Here is a 26334-nt window from a genome sequence, read left to right on the forward strand (position 1 = left end):
TTAATTGACAATATTACAAAATTTGATAAGGAAAAATTAAATTAAAATAAATTCAAATTTAAATTTAGTTTTGAATAATTTTTTTTTACACTCTCACTTAATTGAAAGTAACTTTAAGAGCATCATAAACCATGTTATTTATAGATAAGCTATTTTGCTACCATAAAGTTTTATAAATTATAACTTATATAAACTTTCCAACCATGGTTTCTTTTTCATTTTAATGCATAATTTTTTCTTGCGTAAAAGATAATTTTGTTGTTATGTTCAAACGAAATTAATTATTTTGAAATTACTTTCCATAAACATATATGCACATACAAAATTATTATTATTAGTAATTTATAGTTGATGTTTTTATCTATTAAAGAAAATGGAAATGAGAATTTAATAATTTAATGTTAAAGGTACAGTTGAAAGTTTTGATTTCATCAGCAGGAAAGCAAAGCAACGGAAATCGGAAGGGAAGATCAAAGGAAAACCAGAACGACAGAAGACGTTTCAGCGTAGAAATAGTGGAGTGGGTGGTGGCACGGTGTGGATCGAAATCGGAGTGGAGAGAAGTGAATTATGCTGGCGAGTCCGAGAGCACCACCAACAGTAACTGCCCAGCCGCAAGAGTTATGGGAATCAATGCTCCCAGGCCCACCCAGCCGCAACAACTTTGGATCCGCAGATCTGAGCCTGCACGGTCTCTTGGCATTCCCCTCCGGCAGCTCCATCACCATCGTTGATACCCGTTCCATGCAGTTACTCACCTCCTTCCCCATCCCTCCCCCGCCTTCATCCGTCGCTCCCTTCGTCACCGCCCTCCGCTGGTCACCCCTCCCTCTCAGCCGCCACCTTCTCTCCTCTGAGCCCTCCTCCAACCACCTCCTTCTCGCCGCCGGAGACCGGCAGGGCCGCATTGGGCTCCTAGATTTCCGCCTCAAGTCCGCCATCCTCTGGTTCGACACCGGCTCTAAACAAGGAGTCCAAGACTTGTGTTGGGTCCAGGCGCGCCCCGATTCATACCTTCTCGCTGCTATTAACGGACCGTCCACTCTCTCCCTCTACAACGCCTCCACCGGACGCTGCGTTTGGAAATACGACGCGTCTCCCGAGTACTTCTCCTGCATTCGCCGTGATCCCTTCGATTCGCGCCGCATCTGCGCCGTCGGACTCCGAGGCTTTCTGCTGTCTATCGTTCTCCTAGGAGACACCGACGATGCCGTAGTCATCAAGGAGCTTCAGATTACGACCGACTCAAGCGAATTTGTTAAGCTCGAGAGAGACGCTACATCCGGATCGTCCGCCTCTGCCGTCGTGTCGCCTGCGGCGGCGGCGTTTCCTACCTACGTTGCGAGGTTGGCGTTCTCCCAGCAGTGGAGGCACATTCTGTTCGTCACGTTTCCGAGGGAGTTAGTTGTGTTTGACTTGGAGTATGAGACGGTGGTTTTTTCCACCGCGTTGCCGCGGGGTTGCGGCAAGTTTCTGGACGTGTTGCCTGATCCGAGTAACGAGTGGATCTACTGTGCTCATCGTGATGGCAAGCTCAGCACGTGGAGGAGGAAAACGTGAGCATTTTTCGTCTTCAATTAATTATTTACCTTTCCTCCGAACTCGGATGAGTATATATGTAAGTGAAATCACGCATTGACAAAAACACTGATTAGTAAGTTTAGCTGTGTTGGTGGTAGCAAGAGAGTAACAGAAACGTGCTTTGGCAAGACGTATATACTGGCTATTCGTTTGAAATAAGATTGCAAATCTTGTTTTGCAAATTTTGTTTAACTTTGGTTGTTGTAAGTGTGAAGAATCCTTTATTCCATGTGTTTGAGATAACTGCATGGAGATGCTGCCATTTGTAATGATATTCTCCTTTTTTGAAGCTGTTCTTCCCTGTCCATGAGATCTGAAAGTGAGGTGGTCAAATGATCAGGGGTGATCATGAGATTTTGATGATAGCTTCCTTTATTGGCACTACATGCCTATTGTTTTTCTACTTGTAATTTTCTGTTTTAGTTTTCAGACTGGAATAAGTCTATTAATCATTGTTACAAGCAACTATATATAATCAACTTTGATTTTAATCTCTATTTCCTTTTTTAACCGCTTCAGTAAAATATTGGGTTTGCTCTGTTATAAGAGGTTTGTGATCCTCAAATTTATAATCATCATTAGGGTTTGAAGAAATTTATGATATTTTTTATTTACGGCTTTTTTCCCTTTCTCTTGAGCTATTTTTCAGTTACTAGCTAAGCTGTAAAACAGTTTTTCTTTTATAACTTTATATCAAAATAGTGTTACATTCTTTTTTTTCTGAAACTAAGATGCACTTATCTGCTTGTTGTCACAGTGGGGAACAGGCACATTCTATGTACTCATTGGAAGAGTTGATGCCCTCAGTCGGTACCTCTGTCCCTTCTCCTTCAATACTCTCTGTCGTTTTGTGCCAATCAGATTCGACATTTCAGAACATTGACAAGGATTATTCTGATGTACCTAGTTCTCCTTACCTTCGCGAGGATTTTGATAATCCTTTTGATTTTTGTTATGAGTCTAATATTGTTTCTAAGATACATTTGATCTCCATTTCTGATGATGGAAAAATTTGGAACTGGCTCTTGGCTGCTGAAGGGCTTGCAGACATCCAAAAGGAGGATAAGAAGTTAGATTTGGTCAATGATGACCATAAAGTATCACATCGTGGGGCCAACTCTAATACCTCAGCATCTTCTGTGGGTGGACGGGACCTACATGTAGGCAGACAATGGGAGGGTTGCAACAATAATAGAAGCCATTTGCAGAGCTCAATCTCCGACCAGGAGGAATTTTCAATGAAGGCAAGTTCATACTTACAGACTTGCTTTGCTTTGTTATGTACAGTACATTGGTGATTGGTGGTTCATAACATGAAATGAAGTATTGAAGTTTCAAAATGTTAATAATAATGCGGCAGAAGTACTTTGTTATTCTGGACAAAGAGGGGATCAGCCAAAATTTATTGATTCTTGATATATTCTTATGTATCTGTAGTGAGAATTTGTAGGTAAGCTTATTAGGCTGTTTAGTATTATAATATAATGATGCACCCACTGCAACTTTGAAAGATTGTGAGGGAACAATTGTTTTTAGACAAGGTAAAATGCATGTATTTTACATTCCTCATTAGCTTTACACTTTTATGGGATAGAAAAGTTCTTATGGCTTCGCATTGTTGCTCAGACAATGACTCTTTCAAGGGAACCTTCATATCTGATGTGTCGATAGGTGTAGGCTTCCCCTCTTACACTGATGAGAAGTCTTTCTGAGGAGGATAACTTATTTTATTTTCCTTGCTATACACCTTTCCTTCTCTCTCTAATTTTCCTTGTGTCTTGGTTGGAGTTTGTGTACTATAGGTCATATGCAAGAGCCATATCTAGTTGATGACATAGAGCTGAATTAGAGGAGTGATGATGTACTATATAGAATTTCTTACATTGAATACATATGTTAGGGATTGGAAGGTGTATGAGAGGAAAAGGTTTAGGAGAGAAGGAGAAGGCCGAACATTGGAGGAAGGAAGACCAAGCCGAACTGTGGGAAGTAGGGAGAGGTCAGACCGAACGGTGGAAGGCGGGCAAGGTCAGGCCGAACGATGGAAGACGGGGAGGAGTCGAACCGAACGGCCGAAGGCAGTGAGAGCTCGAGCGGAGCGATGGGGAGCAACGAAGACCATGAGCCGATCGGTTGAAGAGTGACTATCCTAACTGTTGTCCCAGTTAGGATAGGCGGGAAATATTTAGTAGTAATTACAGTAATTAGAGCTATATCCTAAGGAAATATTCAGTATAAGTTAATTACAATAATATATCCTAGGGAAATATTCAGTACAAGTTAATTACAGTAATATATCCTAGGAAAATATTCAGTATAAGTTAAATACAATAATTAGAGTTATATTCTAGGGAGATATTCAGTATAAGTTAATTATAGTAAATAGAATTATATTCTAGGAAAATATTTAATATAAATAAAGCCTAACGCTATGGTGGAAGGCATGCTTTTGATTATTGAGTTTGTTGACAGGCAACTATAGTCCAATGAGGGAAGTTATGCTTCCAACTATCTTTGTTACTTTTGTTTATTCCATTACCATCAATAAAAGAAATTCATTCAGTTACCGTTCTTTCTATTTAATGTGAGAATTGAGTGTTATCTTTCTTCCTACTGTGATCGTGGTTAGTTACGTCGCACTTTCTGCCTACTGTGATCGTGGTTAGTTACGTCACACAAAATTCTTCAGGTGTTTTGAATGGTCGAATGTAAAATGAAACTAAAAAAGAAATAAGGAAAGTTAGTGTACCCGATGCTGAAGGCTCTTTGGAATGTGAATGTATGGAGGATAACTGAATATAACATGCAGCCTTATCCTTGCATGTGCAGTAGCTGTTTCTGCATTCAAACCCATGAAAAATAAAACTGAAGATGGATATATTGAAAACCCCTTTGATGATGTTGGATCTGCTACTAAAATGGTATAGGGTGGCTGGAGGTTTTAGGTGGTGTATATTTTATTAGGATACTAGTCAAACAACGGGGGATAATGTGTGAGATTAGATATCTCCACCAGTCTACCATAGCTTCCCTGACGATATTCTTGGAGGTAGTCTATCTAACTCCGTGGAGGAAGAAGCAGTTCTTTTTTTTGTGTTTAATCAGCTCCTGAAGTAGCTCAAGAAGTAACTTTTATGACCCATGGTTTTTTGAACATAAAATATGGTAATGCAATAGTTGTGATTTCCTTATGTTTGAACATTTGATTCTATTTTACTTAAATATCATTTAACAACATTTGATCGAGCAAATCTGTCAAGCATTGATGTTGATGAATCTGGGGAACAAAGCTGGAAAGAAATTCCAGTTCTTCAAATATTCCTACCACCTACTATATATGGTCTGGAAGATTTCTATTTAACAATAGAAGCTCGAGATTGAGTTTTCTTTTCAATTGGAGGATAACTAATGTAAGGCCGGTTCAATGATACTTATACACCAATTCTTGACTTTACACTCCTTTTGAGAAATGTTGGGGTTATTTTAGGTAATTGGAAGTTACCTACACTTATATAGTCAAATTAGGTGTTCCGATGGGCTATAATAGCTGCACAATAGCCTAATATATTTTTATCTACATATCATATGCATGCAAAGAATAATAAAAAAAGTTTAAGTGTAGAAGACATTTGTTATGGGCTGTATTAAATTATGCATGTATTAATTATCAAATGTTGATACATGTGGGAAACAATAATGCAAGAATATGTTAGGAAAAAAGTTGTTTTATATACTTGTTATATAATTATTATATGAAATAACTATTTTTAAAACTTGGGCTAGTGGCCCAGTTTGTGAAGGGCTGAGTGGGGCTGGGTGAGCTAATTGTCGGTGTGCATCTAAATTGAATTGGTGTAAGTCCGGTGTTAGCCAAATTAGGTGTCACAATGGGCTATAATAGCTGCACCATAGCCTTATATATTTTTATTTACATATCATATGCATGCAGAAAATGATAAAAAAAAGTTGAAGTGTAGCAGACATTTATTATGAGCTGTATTAAATTATGTATGTATTAATTATCAAATACTGATACATACAAGAAACAATAATGCAAGAATATGGTAGGAAAAAGTTATATTTTATATATGTTTTCTTTTTATATAATTATGGATAAATGTTTAGCACAATAAATATGGTAGGAAAAAGTAGTGATATATTTTATATTTAGTAAAATAAAAAAAATACAGTCTTAGTACAAAAATACAGTCTCAGTTATGAATTCCATTCCTAGGATATCCTTGTTTTTTTTGTTATCTCCAAAATTTCAACCTATTGTATTCTAGGGCAACTGTTCTGGATCAAGTTTGGGTACCACTGAGAAGTACATCAAACATGATAGGCAATTACAGTTCTATAATGACATCAGTGAACAATGGTACAGTACCTTCAATTTTGCATCTAGTTGAAGAGGAATCAATTTCTGCACCGAGTGGGACACACTGTAAATATTAATCTTGGTGCATAACTATTTTTCCCATTGTACTCTGTCTCCCAAGAAAATAAAGAAGCTATAGAAAGATGCAAAATATAATATTTGGTTAAATTGTAATTAAGTTCCTGTCATCATTTATCTTGCATGGAAGTAAACATTTCATTAGTGGAATCTTTTTGGGAGGGCGATAGTAGGGTCGAATTTTCCAAACCTATGGTTGGAGTTCTTATTGCTTGACTTATGACTTACATTTCGTGTATAATCTGAATCCCGACTTTTATTTGCTGATAAACAGCATCTAAGCGCGAAATAACACCTATTTGGATTTCCTGTTTTGGTAGTTGACTAAATCTGCCAGGCTTCGCTTTTTTTCTTATTTTCTAATGCAGATTAGCTTAGTTGGACAGCTTCAGCTTCTTTCCTCAACAGTGACTATGCTGGCAGTACCTACGCCTTCTCTTACAGCCACCCTGGCCCGTTAGTTTATCTTCCCACCAATTTGTAAATTTGTTTGAAACTTTAAATATAGTGGTAATTATACATACATGTTTCCTGTGTTGATTAATGAAATAACGTTATGTGAAGGTGGAGGAAATAATCCAGCAGCAGCTGTTCCCCTGGTTGCTTTGGGAACCCAGAGTGGGACAATAGATGTTGTTGATGTTTCAGCCAATGCTGTTGCTTCAAGTTTATCTGTTCATAATGGTACTGTTAGGGGACTACGATGGTTGGGAAATTCCAGGCTGGTTTCATTTTCTTATACTCTGGTATAAATTCAGTACTTATGTCTGAACAGATTTTTCTTTATGTTAATTGCTGCATAGTTTCATTCTTTCTATTGTGGTTATTTATTTTTTTAATTATTTTTAGATCTTATCTCCCTGTGAGATAAGCTTAATGATTTGATCTTACTGCTTAATGCCTCCTTCAATTTAGAATTTCATAGAGGTTTTTTTGGTTGTTGACCAATTGTTATGCACATTCTTTTGGACTCAGGCTAATGAAAAATCTGGAGGATATATTAACAAGGTAGTTGTTACCTGCCTTCGAAGCGGCCTTAACAGGATGGTCCGAGTTATGCAAAAGCCAGAACGCACACCTATTAGAGCTTTGAGAACATCTTCATCTGGAAGGTGAAATCTCGAAGCTAAAATTTTGTTATTATTTACTTTGCTGTCTTTGTCTTTGCTGTTTAGTTTCTGAATCATCTTTTGCTTGCAAGCTTTTCTGTTCTATTTTATATCTTGTAATAATAATGTTGACAACTTTCTACTAGGAATATAGAATTTAGTAATTTTATAAACGATAGAGTTTGTATGGAACCATACTTTGTTGAGGCATAATATATGCTTCGTTTGTGTATCTCAGCTTTGAGATCTTAGTATATGTTACACCTCCCTGGCTGACTGCAAAATGGTGTCCTACAGAATGCTTTAATCCTTGCTGTTGATGGGGCTGTTGGGACTGGCTCAAAACTTATCTTTTGTTGCTCAAATGCTGATATCTTTGTTGGTGTTAGTGAACAGTTTTGGTGTTTAAATTTTTTTAAGAAAAGGTTTGCTTCATTTATGTCCTTTTTTGTTTTTCACATCCAGCATTTTGATTGATTGTAACTGGTTTGTGAAGATTTTCTATCCATCAAATATTCTAAAATTTCTGTTTGATAGCAAAAGAAACAAGTTCCCCCCACGCTCTATCTTTTTGAAGGGGGTATCTATGCCAAAAGTATTAATTCAATTTTATCGAACTCTTGTACTAAATGTTTATATTTGCTTTCCATCCTGGATCTGTTATCTTTTTCCACCTTGTATTAATATATAGATTTGTGATTACATCATGGCTTTCAATAGTTGGATATCCTTATTATTTCAGGTATCTTCTAATTTTGTTTCGTGATGCACCTGTGGAAGTTTGGGCTATGACTAAAAATCCCCTCATGGTAAGTTGGTTTATGTACTTGAAGTCCCTGTGCTTTTGCTCTCTTCTAACCTGCTTTTTCCACCATTATCTCCCCTTCTTTTTCCAAGTTTTCCTTGACTGTTGTTCTATGGCACCTTTTTTCCTGTCTTTTACTGGAAATGTCTTTTTCCCCTTGATATATAAAGGAAAAATTTATTAAGAAGGAAGGGAGAGATAACAAAAGCTAGAGGTAAGAAATTATGATAATTATGCCAAGAAAGAGGATGGCTAAATCACAAAACATGTAAAACAGCTCATCAATCTCACTAAATATCTACAAAAGACCCATTCCCTAGAAAGACCATTAGCAAACACCAAGAAGCTAAGTAACACTCAAATGAACTTGATAGGAAACAATCGCCAAATAAAAAATCTAGCATTTCTTTCCAACCAGATACACCAAGAATCTGCAAATTGAAAACTTTGCCAACGCCCTTTATCATCTGTATTACTTCCAAAGCCTCTTAAAATTAACTCAATGGAACTTCTGAAGATCCTTGGTGCAAACCTATTCACTGCTAAAAAACAAACAATTTATTCCATAGAATGGAAAAACTACTGAGCAACGCAAAAACAAATGAGTTATTTTCAGAATTTGACTGCATATATCACAATAATTAGGATTCCTGAATTTGAAGTAAGACATTGGTAATATTCCTGGAGATCTACATACCTTCTTGCAGATCTACATTTTCCTCCTAATATTCCTGTTATGAATGCACGCAGAACTTGGTTTTCATGAATTAATTTCCTGCTTCCTTTATTTCAAAGCCCTGCTTTTGGAGTGTTTTCCTTTTAAATTAGGAAGGTTAATTTGGACTCTTCCAAATTCTACATTTTCCTTTGTTCTTTATCTGTAGAATAGTTATTTTCGTTGACACTACATTTTCTCTATCTAGATATTTATAATGCTTGCTCTATCTATGTAGCTTAGATCATTAGCTCTTCCATTTACTGTACTGGAATGGACTCTTCCAACAGTTTCACGTCCTTCTAAAGATCAAACATCTGGAACATCAGATGAAGCATCTAACCTCTCCAAAACTTCCTCTTCTGATTCCCGTAAGTTGTTTGCTTGAAGTTCCTAGATATTTATCAGCATAGCTGCTAATATAGAATTAATGATTCCTTTCTTTTTTGTCCATGCATGATTAAAGTAGCTTATGACTTATGAGTGATGTTGATTTCGTTCAGCAGAGGGTTCAAGTACTGAGGAATCTCAGGATGACGTGTCTGAAAGTTTTGCATTTGCTTTGGTGAATGGGGCACTTGGAGTTTTTGAAGTGCAAGGTCGAAGAATTCGTGATTTCAGGTGTGAACTTGTTCAATACTGAAAAAAAGTTTATTACTGCAGTGGTGTTGCTTTAAATGATATATGGGGCCGTTTATATGCATTGTTCATTATTTAATCATTGTCAAAGCACAGATAACTTTCCTTGTTTTGTCATTCTTTTTGGCAGGTCTTACTTATTAGTAGTTGATCTCTTTTATAATCTATTAATTTTTAGTGCTTTTTCTTTACTTCAGAATAGTAGTCATTAGTGTGCTATAGTGGGGTAGCGATGTCAAGGGGGGCTAGGCTGCTACATGATTCAAAGAGCAAAGCGATTTTCAATAGCAGCCCTTGTGGAGGCAAAAGTTGTTTTTTGCACACTAGTGCTGCCACTTATATAAAAGTTTTGAAAACCCATTTTTAGCCATTAAACAATGTCAATAAGGTTTTTGGGGGTAGTCTATTGCTTTCTTGCTGTAAAAACTTTGTAGAATTTCAAACCCTTCTTCCTTGGCCATTCTTACAACTAGTTACCTCTATTTTGACGACCCTTTTTCCTTTACACTTCACAGACCTATTTTTTTACTGTGTTCAGCTCTTTCTTCTTTTCCAACTCATTTTTATAATTTTATCAATTTTCTTGTGTTCCTTTTCTATTAGTTAAACATAGTTTATCAGTTCTTTAAGTTTATTACTTTGTTCTTAGCTTGATGGTCATTGAGAGTGTAAATTGTGACGTGACTTATTATATATCATAAATTTCTTTAATTTAGGGTTTTTCTTTTTGACTGTTTGTATTATAAGTATAAATTGTTGTATTATAAGTTATAATAGTAAAATAGTGACAACCTGGTTTTGCTATCCCCGCTATAGTGTTTTAAGAGCTGGCCGGTATGCCTGTTTCTGGGATTGATAGATATGCAATCCGTCCTTTATGCTCGCGTTCTCTGATTAAGTAACATTTTCCACAGACCAAAATGGCCTTCTTCTTCATTTGTATCATCAGAGGGATTGATAACAGCAATGGCCTACCGTTCGCCTCATGTGGTATGCATCATTACTTCAGAATTCATTCTCTATATCTCTGTTTAATTCAGTTTTGATATAAATTGAATGATGATTTTAACCAATTTAGTTTTACAGGTCATGGGAGACAGAACAGGGAACATAAGATGGTGGGATGTGGTGACTGGACATTCTTCTGCTTTCAACACTCACAGAGAAGGAATCCGGCGAATCAGATTTTCACCTTTTGTTCCAGGGGACCAGAGTCGGGGGCGAATTGCTGTTCTTTTTTATGATAATACTTTTTCTGTATTTGATTTGGTAAGATGGGAGTTCACATTTTTATTTCTGTTTTTATGGATCATTGGTGCAATTTAATTTTTCTTTCATGTTATATTTGGCATATATATTTGTACAGCTTATGCTTATGATTATTTAAATAGCTTTGGTTAACTTTTATGTAACATTGGCTTTTACGGGGGATCGAATACTGATAAACTTAATATTATTATGTGGCTTAAATATGTTTTTAGTTTCTAATAAATTACCGAATTCTTTTGTTGGTCCCAAAAATGTTATCTAAATCACTTTATTTCATTATTTAAAGTGCTATTTAATATGCTTTAGGTAGAAAAAACAAAGTAAAAATTTTAAGGACTCAAGCAAAATCTAATAATTTATTAGGGCCAAAAAGCTTGCTGGTTTTCATTTTTCATCAATCTTATCTGGGGCAGAAAAAATAAAGGTTGGAAAAAAAAATTCCCTTTTCGGAATGCTGGAAACATATATTGTAATTGTTTGATCATAAATCTCAACATGTTTTTTTGCAGGATTCGCCAGACCCCTTGGCCAATTCACTTTTGCAACCCCAATTTCCTGGAACCCTTGTATTGGAACTAGATTGGTTGCCCTTGCGAACGGATAAGAATGATCCACTGGTATTGTGCATTGCTGGAGCAGATGGTAGCTTTCGTCTTGTTGAAATTAATGCGTAAGTGCCACAAATCACTCTCGGATAAGAAAATGAATTTCTTTGTATTATTGTTATTATTGCTATTATTGCTATTATTTTTTTTATTATTACTATCATCAATGTAAACATATGATTGGTGGTTGTCATGGTGTTCTAGTGACCTGTACTAACTTTTAGCAATTATGAAATCGTTCATCTTGACGTTTATAAATGTCTTGATCAAAAACTATGTTTAGATAAATGATGTGATGCCACCTACTTGTTGTATTTAAATTTGTCTGTATTCAATCTATCCATTTATGTTTTTGACTATGTAGGGAGACATATCTTGTAATTGCACGACACGTGAGGGAGAGAGGAGTTAATCTAAGTCATATAATCACCCATGGATGGATAATTTTCAGTTAATCTAATCTTATCCTCCATTTTAAATATATAGCCTGGTATCCGTCCTCTGTGCATGCAATGTTTAAAATATTTGTGTTCACATGCAGTGCAACAGTGAGGGACATTTAGTTCATTATATTTCTAACCTTTTGGAGTTTTAGTATTCTTCTCAAGGTGAATGAATCACAAAGTATTTGTCATCATCCAGATGAGAGCTAATAATAGTTGTCCCAATTTCAGGGGTTTTAAAAATGGACTGACTGTGAATTACACGTCTTTTCCTGCAGAAATGATAAACGATCTGGTTATGCAGTCCACATCAGAAATACAAAGGAGAGATTCCGGTCAATGCCTATATGTTGTCCCATACTACTTCCTTCACCACATGCCCTGGTAGTGTACCGTAACTAAATTTACTAATTCTACAGAATGGACTAAAATATATTTTCTTTGCTACGAAAGTTCTATACCCAACACCCACAGTGAATGTCTGCATTTTATAGACAAAACACATTGTGAACACTAGATTTCATGTGCAATGATGGATATGAGAAGTAGCATGAAAATATTAAAGAATGAAATGAAAATGATTTCCTAGAAATATTTTTGAATTTCTCATCTCATGGCAATATGATATCTGTTTTCATTTAACATCAACAAATTTTCTTACTGGAAAAAAAAATTTAAATTGCATATTCCACTTTCCTTGAACTTAAGTTAACCATAGCCCACGTTTAGTCTGTCTGTATAATTTACTCAAATGGGTTTTCTTTTACTCTTCTTGCAATACTTATACAAATTTTACTAGTTTTGTACAAATTAGGATTGCATTGGTCATCAGCTCTTTGTGATTTATTTATAGTACTACATTTTAATATGTATTAATGTTGCTACAGGCGTTGCGCATGATCTTACAATTGGGTGTTAAACCTTCTTGGTTTAATACTTGTAGTACGACCATAGAAAAGAGGCCTCACTCACTTCCAGGAACTCCTACATCTACAGGGGATCTTCGCACATACATGATCAACATTCCACCTCTTGGCGACTCGGTGGTGCCAGAGATGCTTTTGAAAGTAATGGAACCATATAGAAAAGAAGGTATATATCTCTGTGGTGTTTAATAATGAAAACTATTCTGTTCGCCATTTTTATACTTTTTGTGTTTTAAAAAGTTACCAATATGTCCATTTCTGAAGGTTGCATTCTTGACGATGAGAGAGCAAAGTTCTATGCAAGTATTGTGGATAAAGGTTGTGCTGCAAGGTTTGCTTTTGCAGCTACTATATTTGGTGAATCCTCAGAAGCTCTGTTTTGGCTACAGTTGCCTCGTGCACTTAAACATTTCATGAACAAGTTATTGAGAAAGCATCCACCAAAAAATTCCACAGCGGCACCTATCTCTGATGTTGGTAATGAGACATCTCTACTATCTCGGATATCATCAAAAGGAAAACAGACAGAAGAAACAGGCAGAGATGTATTGGTATGATGTCTTACAGTTTCCTTTAAGTTTCTATCCTGTGATATATCTTGTAATGCCGCACGTTCCAATTGTTGAAAGTTGCTGTTAAAGTTGAGTGTCAGATTCTTTACCTGACTGTAGCTTTCTGGTTTGCAGAGTCGAGGACAACTACGGTTAATGGCTTTTGACAGAGAAGAGCTGTGGAAAACTGCTAGTGATCGAATTTCTTGGCATGAAAAATTAGAAGGTGAAGAGGCTATTCAGAAACGTATTCATGAGTGAGTAAATTCATCATTTCTTTTTATTGATTTCTTGAGAGTGTCAACATATTTCTTAGTGTGACATAATGTTAGAAGGTATTTTAGTTGTAGTCCAAATCCTTTGGTTTTTTAGGACTGCATAATTTGAAATTACAATATCCAGATATTGAATTTGTGGTCCTTCATTCCACAAATTGGTGTCTTGTTAACAGAAAAGGTACTGCTGTGATAGAAACCACTGAAGTTTCTTTTCTTTTACTATTTTCATGAGATTATACTCTAATTATAATACTTACTTTTTGGTGCTACCAGGCTTGTGTCTGTTGGAAACCTAGAAGCCGCAGTTAGTTTGTCACTTTCTACACCTCCAGAGAGCTCTTACTTCTATGTCAACGCTCTTCGAGCCGTTGCTCTCTCTTCTGCTGTCTCAAGGTCTCTTCATGAACTTGCAGTGAAGGTGAGTATAACTGTGGCATGCATGTGTTTAGACATCAAAATACAAATTCTGATTAGTATCCAAGAAAATATTTGATATATTCAGTGTATCATAACATCTGATGTATTTTTTAGGTTGTTGCAGCCAACATGGTGAGGGCTGACAGGTCACTCTCTGGCACGCATCTTCTATGCGCTGTTGGAAGATATCAAGAAGCATGTTCTCAGGTCAGGCTGCATTGATAATATTTTTTGTTTACTTTCCCTGCTTTATTAAATTCACCATCAAAGGGATACACATAATTTAAAAGGTCTCGAAGCTGGTTTCAGTTTGGAATTTTACCAACTTGTAAACAACAGCCTGGTTGCTTGATGGTTTCTCCATTTAGATAATAACCAGATGCATGATAAATAATTGTATCTATCATTAAAAAAAATTATGGGAAAGAGCGGCTGCTGAATTTTAGTGTTAAGAAGTGAAACATCTTATTGTAAGGTTGTTCCTTTTCTGTGTGTACTATATGCTCTACTCAGTAGCACATCTGTCTGAATTCAGTGTAAAATAGTCAAAACAACAAATGGTTAAACTGTTAACATTTGAATGTAACAGACTTCCTTGCATTGCATTCTCTTTTAATATGAATAATTTCTGGAAAATCATATAATGTTTGTTTAAGATATCTTAATGGATGCTTTTCAAAGTTGATGGATCACATTAACGACTGAAATCTGCAGAGGCCAACTTTCTTTGCGGCAGGAGCTGCTAAGCATGGTTCCAACATTAATTAAGGGGTTTTCTATCTTGTACCTATAGACACGTGATAGGAAATAAAAAATACAAAACTGAATCTTTTGTCAAGAAAGGATTTTCATTTTATGAAAAATACAAAAAGATAGATCTATGAACTTAAAAAATATACTCTTATTATGGAAGTTCAACTGAGGAAGCTTTCTGAAAATAGATCTTAGTAAGAAATCCTGGATTTTTTGGAAAATTCAATGAATGCTTAGATAGCTTTTGCAAATTAAAAATTAATAGTCAGGTTATCTCTATAATGGGCTTGATTTTCTAAGAGAAATGCAATGCCATATCTTATGCAGCTACAAGATGCTGGGTGCTGGACTGATGCTGCAACCTTGGCCGCTAGGCACTTGAAGGGGTCAGATTATGGAAGGTTCTTACTTGTTCATAATAACATAATATTTGTTCACATTAACTTCAATATGGGACCAAGCATAACGTTGACTGACTGAATAACCTACAATCCACAGGCTAAATGACAAAATTATCAATAGATAAATTTTGCACTAGTATTTATGATATCATACATACATCTCTAAGTATTCTGTTGTCTAATTTCGGTAAAAATCTGAATTCTCCCTCTAGGTTATTGATGACAGGCAAAAAAATTTCTAGAACCATTTTGAATTTTACAAAAAAATTAACTTTTACATTCCAGTGGCTGCTGACTCCCCCATTCATATTAAAAATAGCATTTCAATTGAATATCATCATGACTAGAAGATCTTCCCTACGTTTTGTTATTCTTTCAGGGTGTTGCAAAGATGGGCCGGACACGTGCTGCACACTGAACATAATATCTGGAGGTACCAGCGCTTTTCTTTCTATAAATTTGACTTCTTGCTGGACTTTTCTGTTTTTGATCTCAAATGACCCGATGCAGGGCCCTAATTTTGTATGTTGCTGCTGGTGCACTGCAAGAGGCTTTGGCTGCTCTTCGTGAGGCTCAGCTGCCTGACACAGCTGCAATGTTTATCCTTGCATGTCGTGAAACACATGCAGAAATAGTTTCTAACCTTGGTATTCCTGCCGAAGAATCAAGTTCATCAGTCAAGGATGAGCTACTGAACTTGCGCGCTTTAGATCCAAAGAATGAAGATGTCATTGCAGTTGATGAATATTTTGGACAATATCAAAGAAAATTGGTGCATCTATGCATGGATTCGCAGCCTTTCTCTGACTAAGTGTAGGAGGAGCTATCAAACTTGAGTGCTTTATGAAATGAATTCGATTTTCTCACTTATATTCATGGAAGAATTATTGGATTGATCAACTGTAGCCATGAAAAGAAGTATTGGGCTGATTCCCATTCCAGTACCACCTGGAGCCTGCATTTGTGTCAAAGGATGGATATTATTGCCTATGATGTTGTAAAAAGTGTGTATAATTGCGAGAGGGATGGCATAGAGCGACAAGGAGTCTTGGAGGGAGGCGGATACCAGAGTCCCCTACGAAACACATTGCTATTAATTGCAGTTAAAATGATTTACCTGAACTTTTTACTTAAAAGTTGGAATTACACGGGGTAATTGGCCCCTTTTAGCTCTTATATATAAAATTTTGTAGGCAACAAATCATTAAATTGTATTTGTATTTGATTAATAGGAGACTCAAAGGGTTGCATCTGTATCTGCTGCAACGTGAAAATAGTATGTTAATTCTATTGTGTTGATTAATTGTTATACTCAATTTTTTACTGTGTTTGATGAGTTTACGTGCTTCTCTCATTTATTTTGCTTACCGACGCTGATATGCTACCAATGTTATGTTGCCTTTAGACAACAAAAGAAGTATATTATACTAATAAAGGATAAAGTATATATACGCTATTGCAAGAGGAGAGTTTTAGTTTGTTTAATTTAACAAGATTTTGTATAAATATGATAGGTTTACCGATTTGAAAAATCCAAAAGAAGCTGAGCTTGCATGATTATTTTTTTCTTCAGTTCAAACAGAAAGTCACGCATAAAAGAATCTCATATTTATTAGCATTAGTGATTTTTATCACAAGTTATTTACAGAACTCTTCTATTTTGTGCTCAGATACTACGCTGAAATAAGTTAAGAAAAAGTTAGAAAATAAAAGCATTAAAGAATGTAAAACACGCAAAACGAAATAGAATTGTAATCGTGTTATGCGAGGAGAAAATGATTATATCAATATATCCTCTATTTAATTATTATTTTTATTTGTACAATTATTTATAATATAATTATAATTATTTTAATAACTGTGTTATTAATATATTATTATATTACAATAAAATGAATAATTAAATAAAACTATTAAAATAATTAATAAAACAAAATAAATAAATTAATATTTTTGTTAATATATTTTATATTATACAAATAAATAATTAAAATAAAATCTTGAAGTAATAAATAAAGAATTTAAATTTTAATATTTCGTAAAGAAATATATTTTAAAATATAACTTTTAATTTATTACGATTTAGTATTAATTTAAAATTTATTTTAGCTCTACTTTATATTTTAAACCTATTTTTGTATCAAATTATTTTTAAAAAAATTATATTTTAAATATTTATTCTATTCAAACATTCCCATTTACTGCAACTTTTTACTTATTTATCGTTATCTTTCACTTCTGCATCCTCTTCGCTTCCTTTCTTTTTGTGCTATGCTTTTATGCCCGGTACCCATCAAAGGGTTTTAATCCAAACACATAACTGAAAAAGAACATAAAATATCATATTCTTACCTCAGGAAGTCCATCATCCATTAGAGAGAACAATTATCGAAGTTAGGTCCTGGGAATAAGATAAAACAGACAGGTCTGTTTGAGTTTCAGAGAGCAAAAACATAATAAAACCACAATTCAGCTCCTCCCACCAAAAAGACAGTCAAATAAAAAAAATCACAGCGAAGAAACGTGTTTAGGTAGTGTGACATTGTCACACATTATATATGCTACGAGAATAAATTACACTTCATATTTGATACCAGAGCGTCAAAATCATCTTAGTGGCCATGTCAAAATTACATGGCAGGTAGAGAAGGAGTTATGGATTTAAATATTTGATTATACAACATATTTTTTATAACATGGCGAGCGAGTATGTAACTCTTCCAATAGTTTTTCAACATATATGTTATCCCAAACGCAAAGATAGAAAAATAGATTTCGATCGCACAAAACATCCCTCCCTCACTTGAATTCAATAAAAGGGTGCTTGGTAATAATAGCCTCCAGGTTGCCCAATCCCACCAAATTGTGGCATTCCATAAGGCATCAGAGGTTGTGGTGCAGTGACATAGTAACCAGGAGGAGCACCACCAACTCTAGTCAAACCCACTTGCCCTTGCATCCCATCCATCCCATATTGCTTCCACACCTGTTGCTCCTGCACAAGCAACTGCTGCTTCCTCTCCATGTCTGCCATTTGCACGTATGAAGGTGGCGGCACCGACAACGATGCTGCAAACGGATCCTGCGCTCCCACAGCTTTAACTGTTCCATCCGGAGCAGGCAATGCCAGAATTGGAGTGCCCCTCTTCCCAAGTCCAGGCAGTGCCACACTACTAGCACTGCCGCCACTTAGCTCACTTGTGCTAAGGTGTTGCCTCACAGCCCCTTGATCATACATCCCGTTCAGTAACAACGGATCAAATCCCCCTGCCAGTTCAGCCTTCTGCTTTGACAACTTACTACTATTCTCCACCAATGCCACTTCCCAATCTGCTTTACCAACTTCACCAGCTGCTGTTTCCCATGCAGATTTCACTTCTGATTCCTCATTTGAAGGAAACGCCTCCCAGGAACCTTCCCCCCTCACTGTTCCAGGCCCAGAGAACAATGCCAAAGCCATCTTATTCCCTTGCTCGTCAGCTGAAACCCCATCATCCCTGAGATCCACCAGATCACTCGTCTCCTTTTCAGAACCAACCACCTTATTCGGCTGTGCAACTGCAGGTGCTTCTGGAGCTCTGAAACTCTCACTTTCCGGTGCTGGAAGAGCCTTCACCTCGTTCATATCTGCCTCGGGCTCTGACTCATATACAGTTATTACCTTCATCTCTAATTTCCTCTCCGGGCTCTTTGACCTGTTACTCATCTCCTTCAAGAAACCCTCCAGCGTCCCCAGAAGCTTGTCAGTGATCCTCTGCACTTCAGGGTACTCAGAAGACCTTGCGATCCCCATATCCTTACACCAACTATAGAACCCCACCAACTCATCCATCATCTTGGCAGCACCCACATAAGAATCAAACGCCTTCACACAATGCACATACTCCATCTCCGTGAATCGATCCAACAACACCCCCAAAACATCACAAACCTCAATATACAACTTAAAACTATCCCTCACAACCTGGTAAAGCGCAACTAGCACCAACCTATTGTTCTTGGCAGCACCAATGGGCCTACAGCCCAAGACACGATCAAGCATCCTCAGCAAATGCTTCAACCTTTCCAAAACCCTCTCAGCTCTCATTTCCCTCACAGGAGTAACCTCACTCCTCTTATTACTCTCGTCCTCTCTTTCTTCCCTAAACTCCTCAGATTCAACACCGCCTCTGAGCTTCCTCCGATACGCCACAAACTCAACCTTCTCATCAAGATACAACGCGTAAAGCCTCACGAACCCCGCGTGATCCCAAGAACTAGAATGCGCCTCGTCTCTGAAATCAGACATGTTGAGAATCCTGGTCCCTCGGCCCGTGGCATGCACGATCTCCTCCTCAAACGCGGGATGGCCATCCACCAGGAGTCTATGAACAAGCATAAGAGCCTTAACAGCCACAATCCAATCACGAGTCTTTGTAAGCCTCTTGGAAATGGTGATCAGAGAAGCACTGATGTAGCCTCTGGAATGCGATGTCAAAGTGAGGATTTCTCTGATGTATTTGTCATCAGCAGGAACCTCTTCATGGCTTGTGGCTTTGACGATCAAGACTTCGAGGTCAGGGGCCAAATTACCTGCGACTTTGGCTATGCTGATGCTGGTTTGGTCCTTCACCACACCAATCGCCTTGCGGATTGTGCTCGATGCCATAATGGGTGCTTGATTCGCTTTGCGGAAGCGAAATTCAGATCAAATTTCAGATTTTTATTTTTGTGGGATTGGTCTTAAGGTTACCTGAGAGTGATGGAGACAGAGGGTGGAACAGTCTGCGAAGGGGACGGAGGATTTGTTGTCTTGTGTTAGTGGATGAAGTGGTGAGTTGTGTTTCTTTGTGTGCAGTGTGATCAAATCAATGCAGCGTGCGTATGTTTGTTTAACTTGTGACCTGTGAGTTGTAACAGAAACAAAGTGAAAGAGAAAGAGAAGAGAAAGGGAAGAGAGAAGCCCAAGACAAAGCGGAGATTGCGAAACCGCGTAATAAATGGGGGAAAGGATTTTGATTGTCTACGTTTTTTTATTATTTTCACTTTATTTAAAATTAAAGTGACCAATTACTTTATCAACCACTTAAATGATCTGGTATTATTCATATAATAAATAATTTAATTAAACCATTATTTAATATTGTGTGAGTCTCTATGTTTTGTATTAATAAATAATTAGGAGTAAATTTTTCATAACTAATGAAAATATGGTATATTGATAATATTTTATAAAAAATAGTGTTACGTGTTATTATTATAAAAGTAAGATAAAATACTAGTATTCTTGAATATTTACGGATAAAAATTAATATAGTTGAGATGTATGGATATTTATTATTTGTGATAATAAATATTTTAATATTTATTTATAAGCAGATATCATATTATTAGTAATTCGTAGTTATTTATTATTTGTAAAAAAATTAAAATAAAATTTAATGTGTATTTTATTAAGTTAAATTTAATTTATATTTTATTAAATTAAATTTAATTTAAATTATATTATAATTTTATTTAGATTTTCTCTTAAAAATTTATAAATATATTTTTAATTAGTTGTCGATATTTACATACATTCACTAATTTTAAAATATTTTTAAATGAATATATAAAAGGTTTGCGTCATGAAATTTAAGTTATTAAAGATTGTGTTTATTAATTTTCGTTATTATTATCTTAAAGTACTTGCTTATATAGTTACAACTTTATATATTCTAATTAAATTGTCTAATGATATGACGGTGTCGGCGAAACGGGTCGTGCTGACGTTGTTATCCACTTAACGGATGAAAAGTATAGTAAACACTTTTTTTTTTTAAATAGTAAAGACTTAAAATATCTTTTCCTTTACATGTATTTTTGCTGTGGGATCCTCCACTTTTTGCAAAATATCTGCATATAACTTATTTCATTAGTTTAATTCAACCTCCTAACTCTAAAACCTCAGTTATATATATAACATTGATTAATTTTTAACATACTGTACTGACGTTATGAAATGTTTGTTTAACATTTAAAATGATAGAATTATTATTTATAAAAAGATTATTTTAAAATTAAAAATTTGTGGAGAGTTTCATTTAGCATTTGTATAATGATTTTATTTGATCACATATCTTAGGCTATAAGAAATGTGGAACCATGACTCTGTTTCGTGTTATGATAGCATCTAATTGGGCATGGGAAAGCCTGTGGGACGTCCGATCAAAGTAAACGTCAATCGTCTTAAGATACTTTGAAAACAAATATTATAAATCTTTAAAAGAAAAAAAGACAAAAAATATAAATTTAAAGATAGAAATTAGTGAGAGTTCCTTTCAATTAATCTTCGTTTTTCAGACGAACCTATAAAAATGAAAATGATTGTAATCTGAAAAGCAATCTTCATCATCAGTGCACATTAACGGACCCGCCGTTGAAGTTTAGAATTCCGGCGAGCCATGTTTTTGCTCCGCGTCCACTCAGTGGACGCCGACCACCCTCTCGATCCCCAAACCATCTTCCGATCCCATTCCCAATCCAACAACCCTAAATTCAGCGAACGCAGAGGCGCACTCCACTTGTTCCGAACCTCTCCCCGCTCCTCCCTCCCAACCCAAACCTCCCCCTCCACTCTTCTTTTCATCCTCGCCGTCCCCAACTACCTCTCCTTCCACGACTTCATTCCCTTCTGCGGGCCCCACCTCGACAACTTTTACGACCTTCTCTTCGTCAGGTTCCCTTCATTTCCACTCTCTCACCCCCTTTCGTGTAAACCCTAACTAACCATTCACTTTCTTGTTTCATGCAGGAACGACGGGACGGAAGATCGCTATAGCGTGTTGATAAAATTTGCCGATCAGTTCGCCGCCGATGAATTTTACAGCTATTTCAATGGCAGGAAATTTTCTCCCGCCGAGGTGAATTAATCTTGATAACCTTTTCTCATTTCAATTTTGCTTTCTGTTTCCGAACATTTCAAATGATAATCAAAGTTTAGGCAGAGGTGTGCCATATTTTGTTTTTGCAATCCGTGGAGTATTCGGAGTATGCAGAAGTTGCTGGGACTCCTCCTCCTGGTTGTACGGAAATACCAACTTGCCCAGTTTGTCTTGGTGAGTTTAGAGACTTTTTTTCTCTCTCTCTCTCTCTGTTTTCTGTTTGTCCCTGGCAATGATGTGAGGAATTGGTTATGGGTTTATGTATTTTACTTCTATTTTAACGCTAGAGAGGTTGGACCCTGATACAAGTGGAATAATGACAACACTTTGTGATCACTCATTTCAATGCCCTTGTGTCTCCAAATGGACGTACTTGTCTTGCCAGGTATTTACGTTGTTCATACCTTTAAATCATTTTTCCACGTTTCTTTACACTTTTGGTTTCTCTTGGCGTAGGTGATTCTAAATTCTTAACGTGTTGGTTTAAAATCAATTCTAGACTTGATGAGAGGCTCCATCCATGTTGCTAAAGTTGTTTTTGGGTTGAATAGGCTAACTATGAAACATTCTGGAGGTTAATTACTAGTTGTGTTTTGGTAGAGCGGGATGAAATAGATGAAGTGAAAACAAGTAGGTAAGAAGAGAAAGAAAGAGAAGTAAATAAGAGATAGAGTAAAAAATACAGTTTGGTTTGAGAGAAATAGAGTAAAATAGGAAAAGGAGAAAAAAATTGCTTATTTTATGTTGTTTTACACAGCATAATTGATATGACTTTGTGAGGACGATTACCACGCATTTTTTTGCTTCCAAGCGAGGAAGTTTTTAACCATGAATCCCACATGTTTTTTTAAAGAATGCTTCAGCTTTTTAACTAGGGAAAGACATACAGACCCTCTCACTTATCTTCTCTTATTCTCATATCTGTGCAGAGTGCACAGATAACATGTTGTCATAAGCTCCTTATTGTGCAAGCTCCTTATTGTGCAACATAATATGCTTGATGGACTGTCTTTGGAGTTAAAAGTATCTTGTAAATTTGGTTAGATAACTCATCAGTTATCATCATAATATATCTGGATTTCACACTAAGTCCCAAACGAATGGTGTGAGGTGGGTGGAAACTCATAGCAAAAATGTTTTAATCTCGTCTTCTCAAATTCATGCATCAAGATGGACTGTTGACTCTTATTGATACACATTCGGGATATTAAGAATCCGGAGTTTATTGTTCGTTTTGATTTCTTAAAAATGAGGAAGTAGATGGTCGAAGAGTTATGCCTATGGGAAACCAAAATATTAGATTTTTAACTCTATAATTAAGTATACATATGCATGTATTTTTATATCAACAATCATAACTTCTCAGTCTTTTGTCTGAAGTGCACTTCACTATCTCAGATTAGTGAAGACAAATCCTTATGACCTTTTTACTTTGAAAAAATAATTTCTGTTTTTATTTCTTGTTTTTGCTTTTAATTTTAAGTACCACCCTGCTTTTGAATTGTATTCTATTGTTTTATGTCATGTTCGTTATGCTGTAATTTCCTGCACCAAAAGTCATATGAAAGCTGTGCTTTTATTTGAGGCGCAGTTGGAAGGATTGCCTTATTGATGAAGAATTCTATTGTAAGGAGCCTTTGCTGTTTATATTGTAGGTTTGTCAATTCTGTCAGCAACAGGATGAGAAACCAAATTGTTTCATTTGTGGAACTATAGATGATCTTTGGGTTTGTATGATTTGTGGGTTTGTTGGATGTGGAAGGTAAACATTAGATTTCTTATATTTTCACTGATAACTTGTGTATGAAAGCCCCTAAATATAATAAGCAATTCACAATTCATTGAACCTGATATGTCATACTTTTGTTTTGTCGGGGAAGACTTTAACACTGAATTTTCTCTTTTATCTAGATATAAAGAAGGGCATGCTATTCAGCATTGGAAAGATACTCAGCATTGCTATTCTCTTGATTTTAAAACACAACAAATTTGGGATTATGTGGGTGACAGTTATGTACACCGATTGAACCAGAATCAATCTAAAATTGATGGCAAGTTGGAGGAGATAAATTTTCGCTGTACGTCACTGGAAGGAGATTGTGATACGTGTGAATGTCCTGAAGATTCAGGAATTAACGGGGCCCTTTTCAAAAGCAAAGTTGAAACAGTATGTTTCTCATAAGTCATACATGGAACTCTTGTATTTCGTTTTTGTCTTCTATTCATGACTATTATATCCTCCTACATTTTCTCTCAACTAATGCTCCTACATTCTAAAAGGAAAAAAGTATCCAATAATTTTTATTTTTCTGAAGCATCAAGTGTGTTCTTTTTTGCATTCAACACTTCATAAAAGTATATCGAGAGAATTGGCAGGTGGATATACCATCATCTTTATTTATGCTAAAACCTGCTTCGACAAATTAACCTGAAACGGCAAACTTTGACATCTCTGGTATGCTTTCATATGATTACCACTAGACACCCATTGCACATAGCCCTTGGTGCAAATACTATCTTATAGACATAGGCTCAAATAGTTAATTCGAATAGATTATGAGGAAGAAATTTTAAAAGGCAAATTGTATGGAAGTTATAAAATCATTTAATGATCCCACATCTCAACAGCTTGTTGTTTATTATGTGGTACTTGATGTATCTTGTCTTCTTGCTGTTAGCATCTTACTCTTAATTTTTCACTTTTCACTGTCCTGCATGTCACTAATTGATTTTTAAATATGAGAACAGATTGTGGATGAATACAACCGTCTTCTTACGTCTCAGTTGGAGACACAAAGACAAGTGAGTTAACATTTTGTCCTTAAATTTCTTTCTTTGAGAAATATGAATAAAAAGGAGTCTTTGAATTGGATGTACAGAACTGTATATTATTTATGACTTCTACTTTGTCTGAAATTACATGTTCTTGGAGTGTCATTGGAGGGTGATGAACTTACTATTCGTGTGGGTTGGGATTAGGAACATTGAGGCCGGTTGCTTTGTCTTATGATGAATGGCTTTGGCACAATTGCTATTGATACTCTCCATATGTTGTTGGTCTTTGATGAAATAGTACTGGTGGTGGTGTTTGTGAGATCTAATAATGTTAATACTTTTTTCGTTTCAGTATTATGAATCTTTACTAGTAGAGGCAAGAAGTAAAATGGAAAGTTCCATGACTGAAGCAGTGGAGAAAGCTGCAGCTTCTGAAATGGAGGATATCCAAAATGAACTGGAAAAGTGGACAGAAGAAAGAAATGTCATTGCTGAGGTAAGTTCTCTGTTTTCTATTGCATTTGGTATGTTATTTACTTGAATTCAAGCTATTTAGCTATTCTTTCTGACCTTAGGTCAATCAGAAACTCATAAAAAATCAAGAGATTTGGCGAAAGAAAGTTAAAGAGGCTGAAGAGAGGTATATCTGCATTTATATTTTTCATATAGTTTAAATTTGTACTCTAGCAGTAAACAATACATTTTCACTTCACCAACACTTCATTCTGATACCTGTCTAAATATATGATCTTGTAGGGAAGCTACATCAACTAAAGCGATGAATGAGAGGATAATTGATTTGGAGGAACAGGTATTGCAATTAGCTATAATGATTCTTCGTACGGAAGTTCTCCAAAGATATTGTTCTTTGACGCGTTAAATTAAATATGATATACAGATTAGAGATATCAAGATCTTTCTGGAAGCGCAAAAAACAATTGATAAAATGTCAGATTCAAATGGAATCAAGGATGGAACAGTCCTACCTGTGGCTTATGAGTCTTCTCCAGGTCACAAAAAGAGAAATAAAAAGTCTGGTCGAAGGCGGAATTAGTTGCAACCTAAACCAGAAGACTTGTTCGTTCGAACTTATGGATCTTGGTTTTAGGAATAGAAACACGGTAGTACTTGTTGAGGCCGCAAAATCTTGATGGTATATAGAAGTAGAACCAATTCATGGCCTTGGGTGGTTGTTTGCATGTTTTAGATGTTGTACAGTTGATGCTTGTAGACAGTTAATTCAACGATTTTCGTAGTTCTAAGTCATACCAGCGATGCCCTTCGTGGTTATTATGGTAACTGACCTGCCTGAATATTTTTTTTACCGTTTTAAATTCATAAAGATTCACGAATGATATGAACCTTTACTCCATATTTTTAACGAATCAAAAATTATTTGTAAGTCTTCATAATTTTAACCCGCAATATAATGTATACTTTCCGTTAGATAGAGTGGCAGGTGATAGCTCTGCTCTTGACAATGATTGAATTCCCTCCATTTCCATCTCCATCGTTCTTTAGTCTCTACACTCCTCAACGAGAACAATGTTCGTTTTATGCTAGATACTAAATTTATGATATCCATTTAGAGCATAAATGGAAAGGTTAGTAGTTAAACATTTTTGCAAATGATTTTTATCGAATTCGATATTGTTGTGTAAAATTATTATAAATCCCTCATGGAATGTAGAAAGATAAACAAACAAAAG

At 35.8% G+C, this 26334-nt stretch overlaps 3 protein-coding genes across 4 annotated transcripts; 2 read left to right on the top strand and 1 right to left on the bottom strand.

Moving 5' to 3' along the window:
- Nucleotides 1-401: 401 nt before the first annotated feature.
- Nucleotides 402-16257, top strand: LOC108345034 (uncharacterized). Of its 2 annotated transcripts, none has more exons than XM_017583592.2 (20): nt 402-1556; nt 2339-2825; nt 6406-6493; nt 6602-6783; nt 7013-7149; nt 7889-7955; nt 8905-9037; nt 9170-9287; nt 10220-10295; nt 10392-10574; nt 11084-11244; nt 11901-12006; nt 12510-12714; nt 12813-13099; nt 13235-13356; nt 13651-13795; nt 13909-14001; nt 14875-14948; nt 15328-15381; nt 15459-16257. In XM_017583592.2, exons 1-20 carry the CDS (start codon nt 571-573, stop codon nt 15757-15759), a joined length of 4005 nt encoding a protein of 1334 aa, XP_017439081.1. In that variant the 5' UTR covers nt 402-570; the 3' UTR covers nt 15760-16257. The 2 variants fall into 2 exon arrangements, with proteins under 2 accessions (XP_017439081.1, XP_017439089.1); XM_017583600.2 differs by having other exon boundaries at nt 9173-9287.
- Nucleotides 16258-17601: 1344 nt separating this feature from the next.
- LOC108329604 (putative clathrin assembly protein At2g25430) lies at nt 17602-19922 on the bottom strand. The gene has a single exon (XM_052877038.1). It carries the CDS (start codon nt 19594-19596, stop codon nt 17758-17760), a length of 1839 nt encoding a protein of 612 aa, XP_052732998.1. The 5' UTR covers nt 19597-19922; the 3' UTR covers nt 17602-17757.
- Nucleotides 19923-21224: 1302 nt separating this feature from the next.
- On the top strand, nt 21225-25887 carry LOC108328489 (BRAP2 RING ZnF UBP domain-containing protein 1). Its single transcript, XM_052877046.1, has 11 exons — nt 21225-21645; nt 21721-21829; nt 21910-22024; nt 22138-22235; nt 23506-23612; nt 23762-24017; nt 24599-24652; nt 24978-25121; nt 25201-25265; nt 25382-25436; nt 25524-25887. The coding sequence occupies exons 1-11, from the start codon at nt 21371-21373 to the stop codon at nt 25677-25679; spliced, it is 1434 nt and encodes a 477-aa protein (XP_052733006.1). The 5' UTR covers nt 21225-21370; the 3' UTR covers nt 25680-25887.
- The last annotated feature ends 447 nt before the right edge of the window (nt 25888-26334 follow it).

This window comes from Vigna angularis, chromosome 1 (assembly GCF_016808095.1).
Source record: "Vigna angularis cultivar LongXiaoDou No.4 chromosome 1, ASM1680809v1, whole genome shotgun sequence".
In the NCBI taxonomy this organism is placed as follows: Eukaryota; Viridiplantae; Streptophyta; class Magnoliopsida; order Fabales; family Fabaceae; genus Vigna; species Vigna angularis.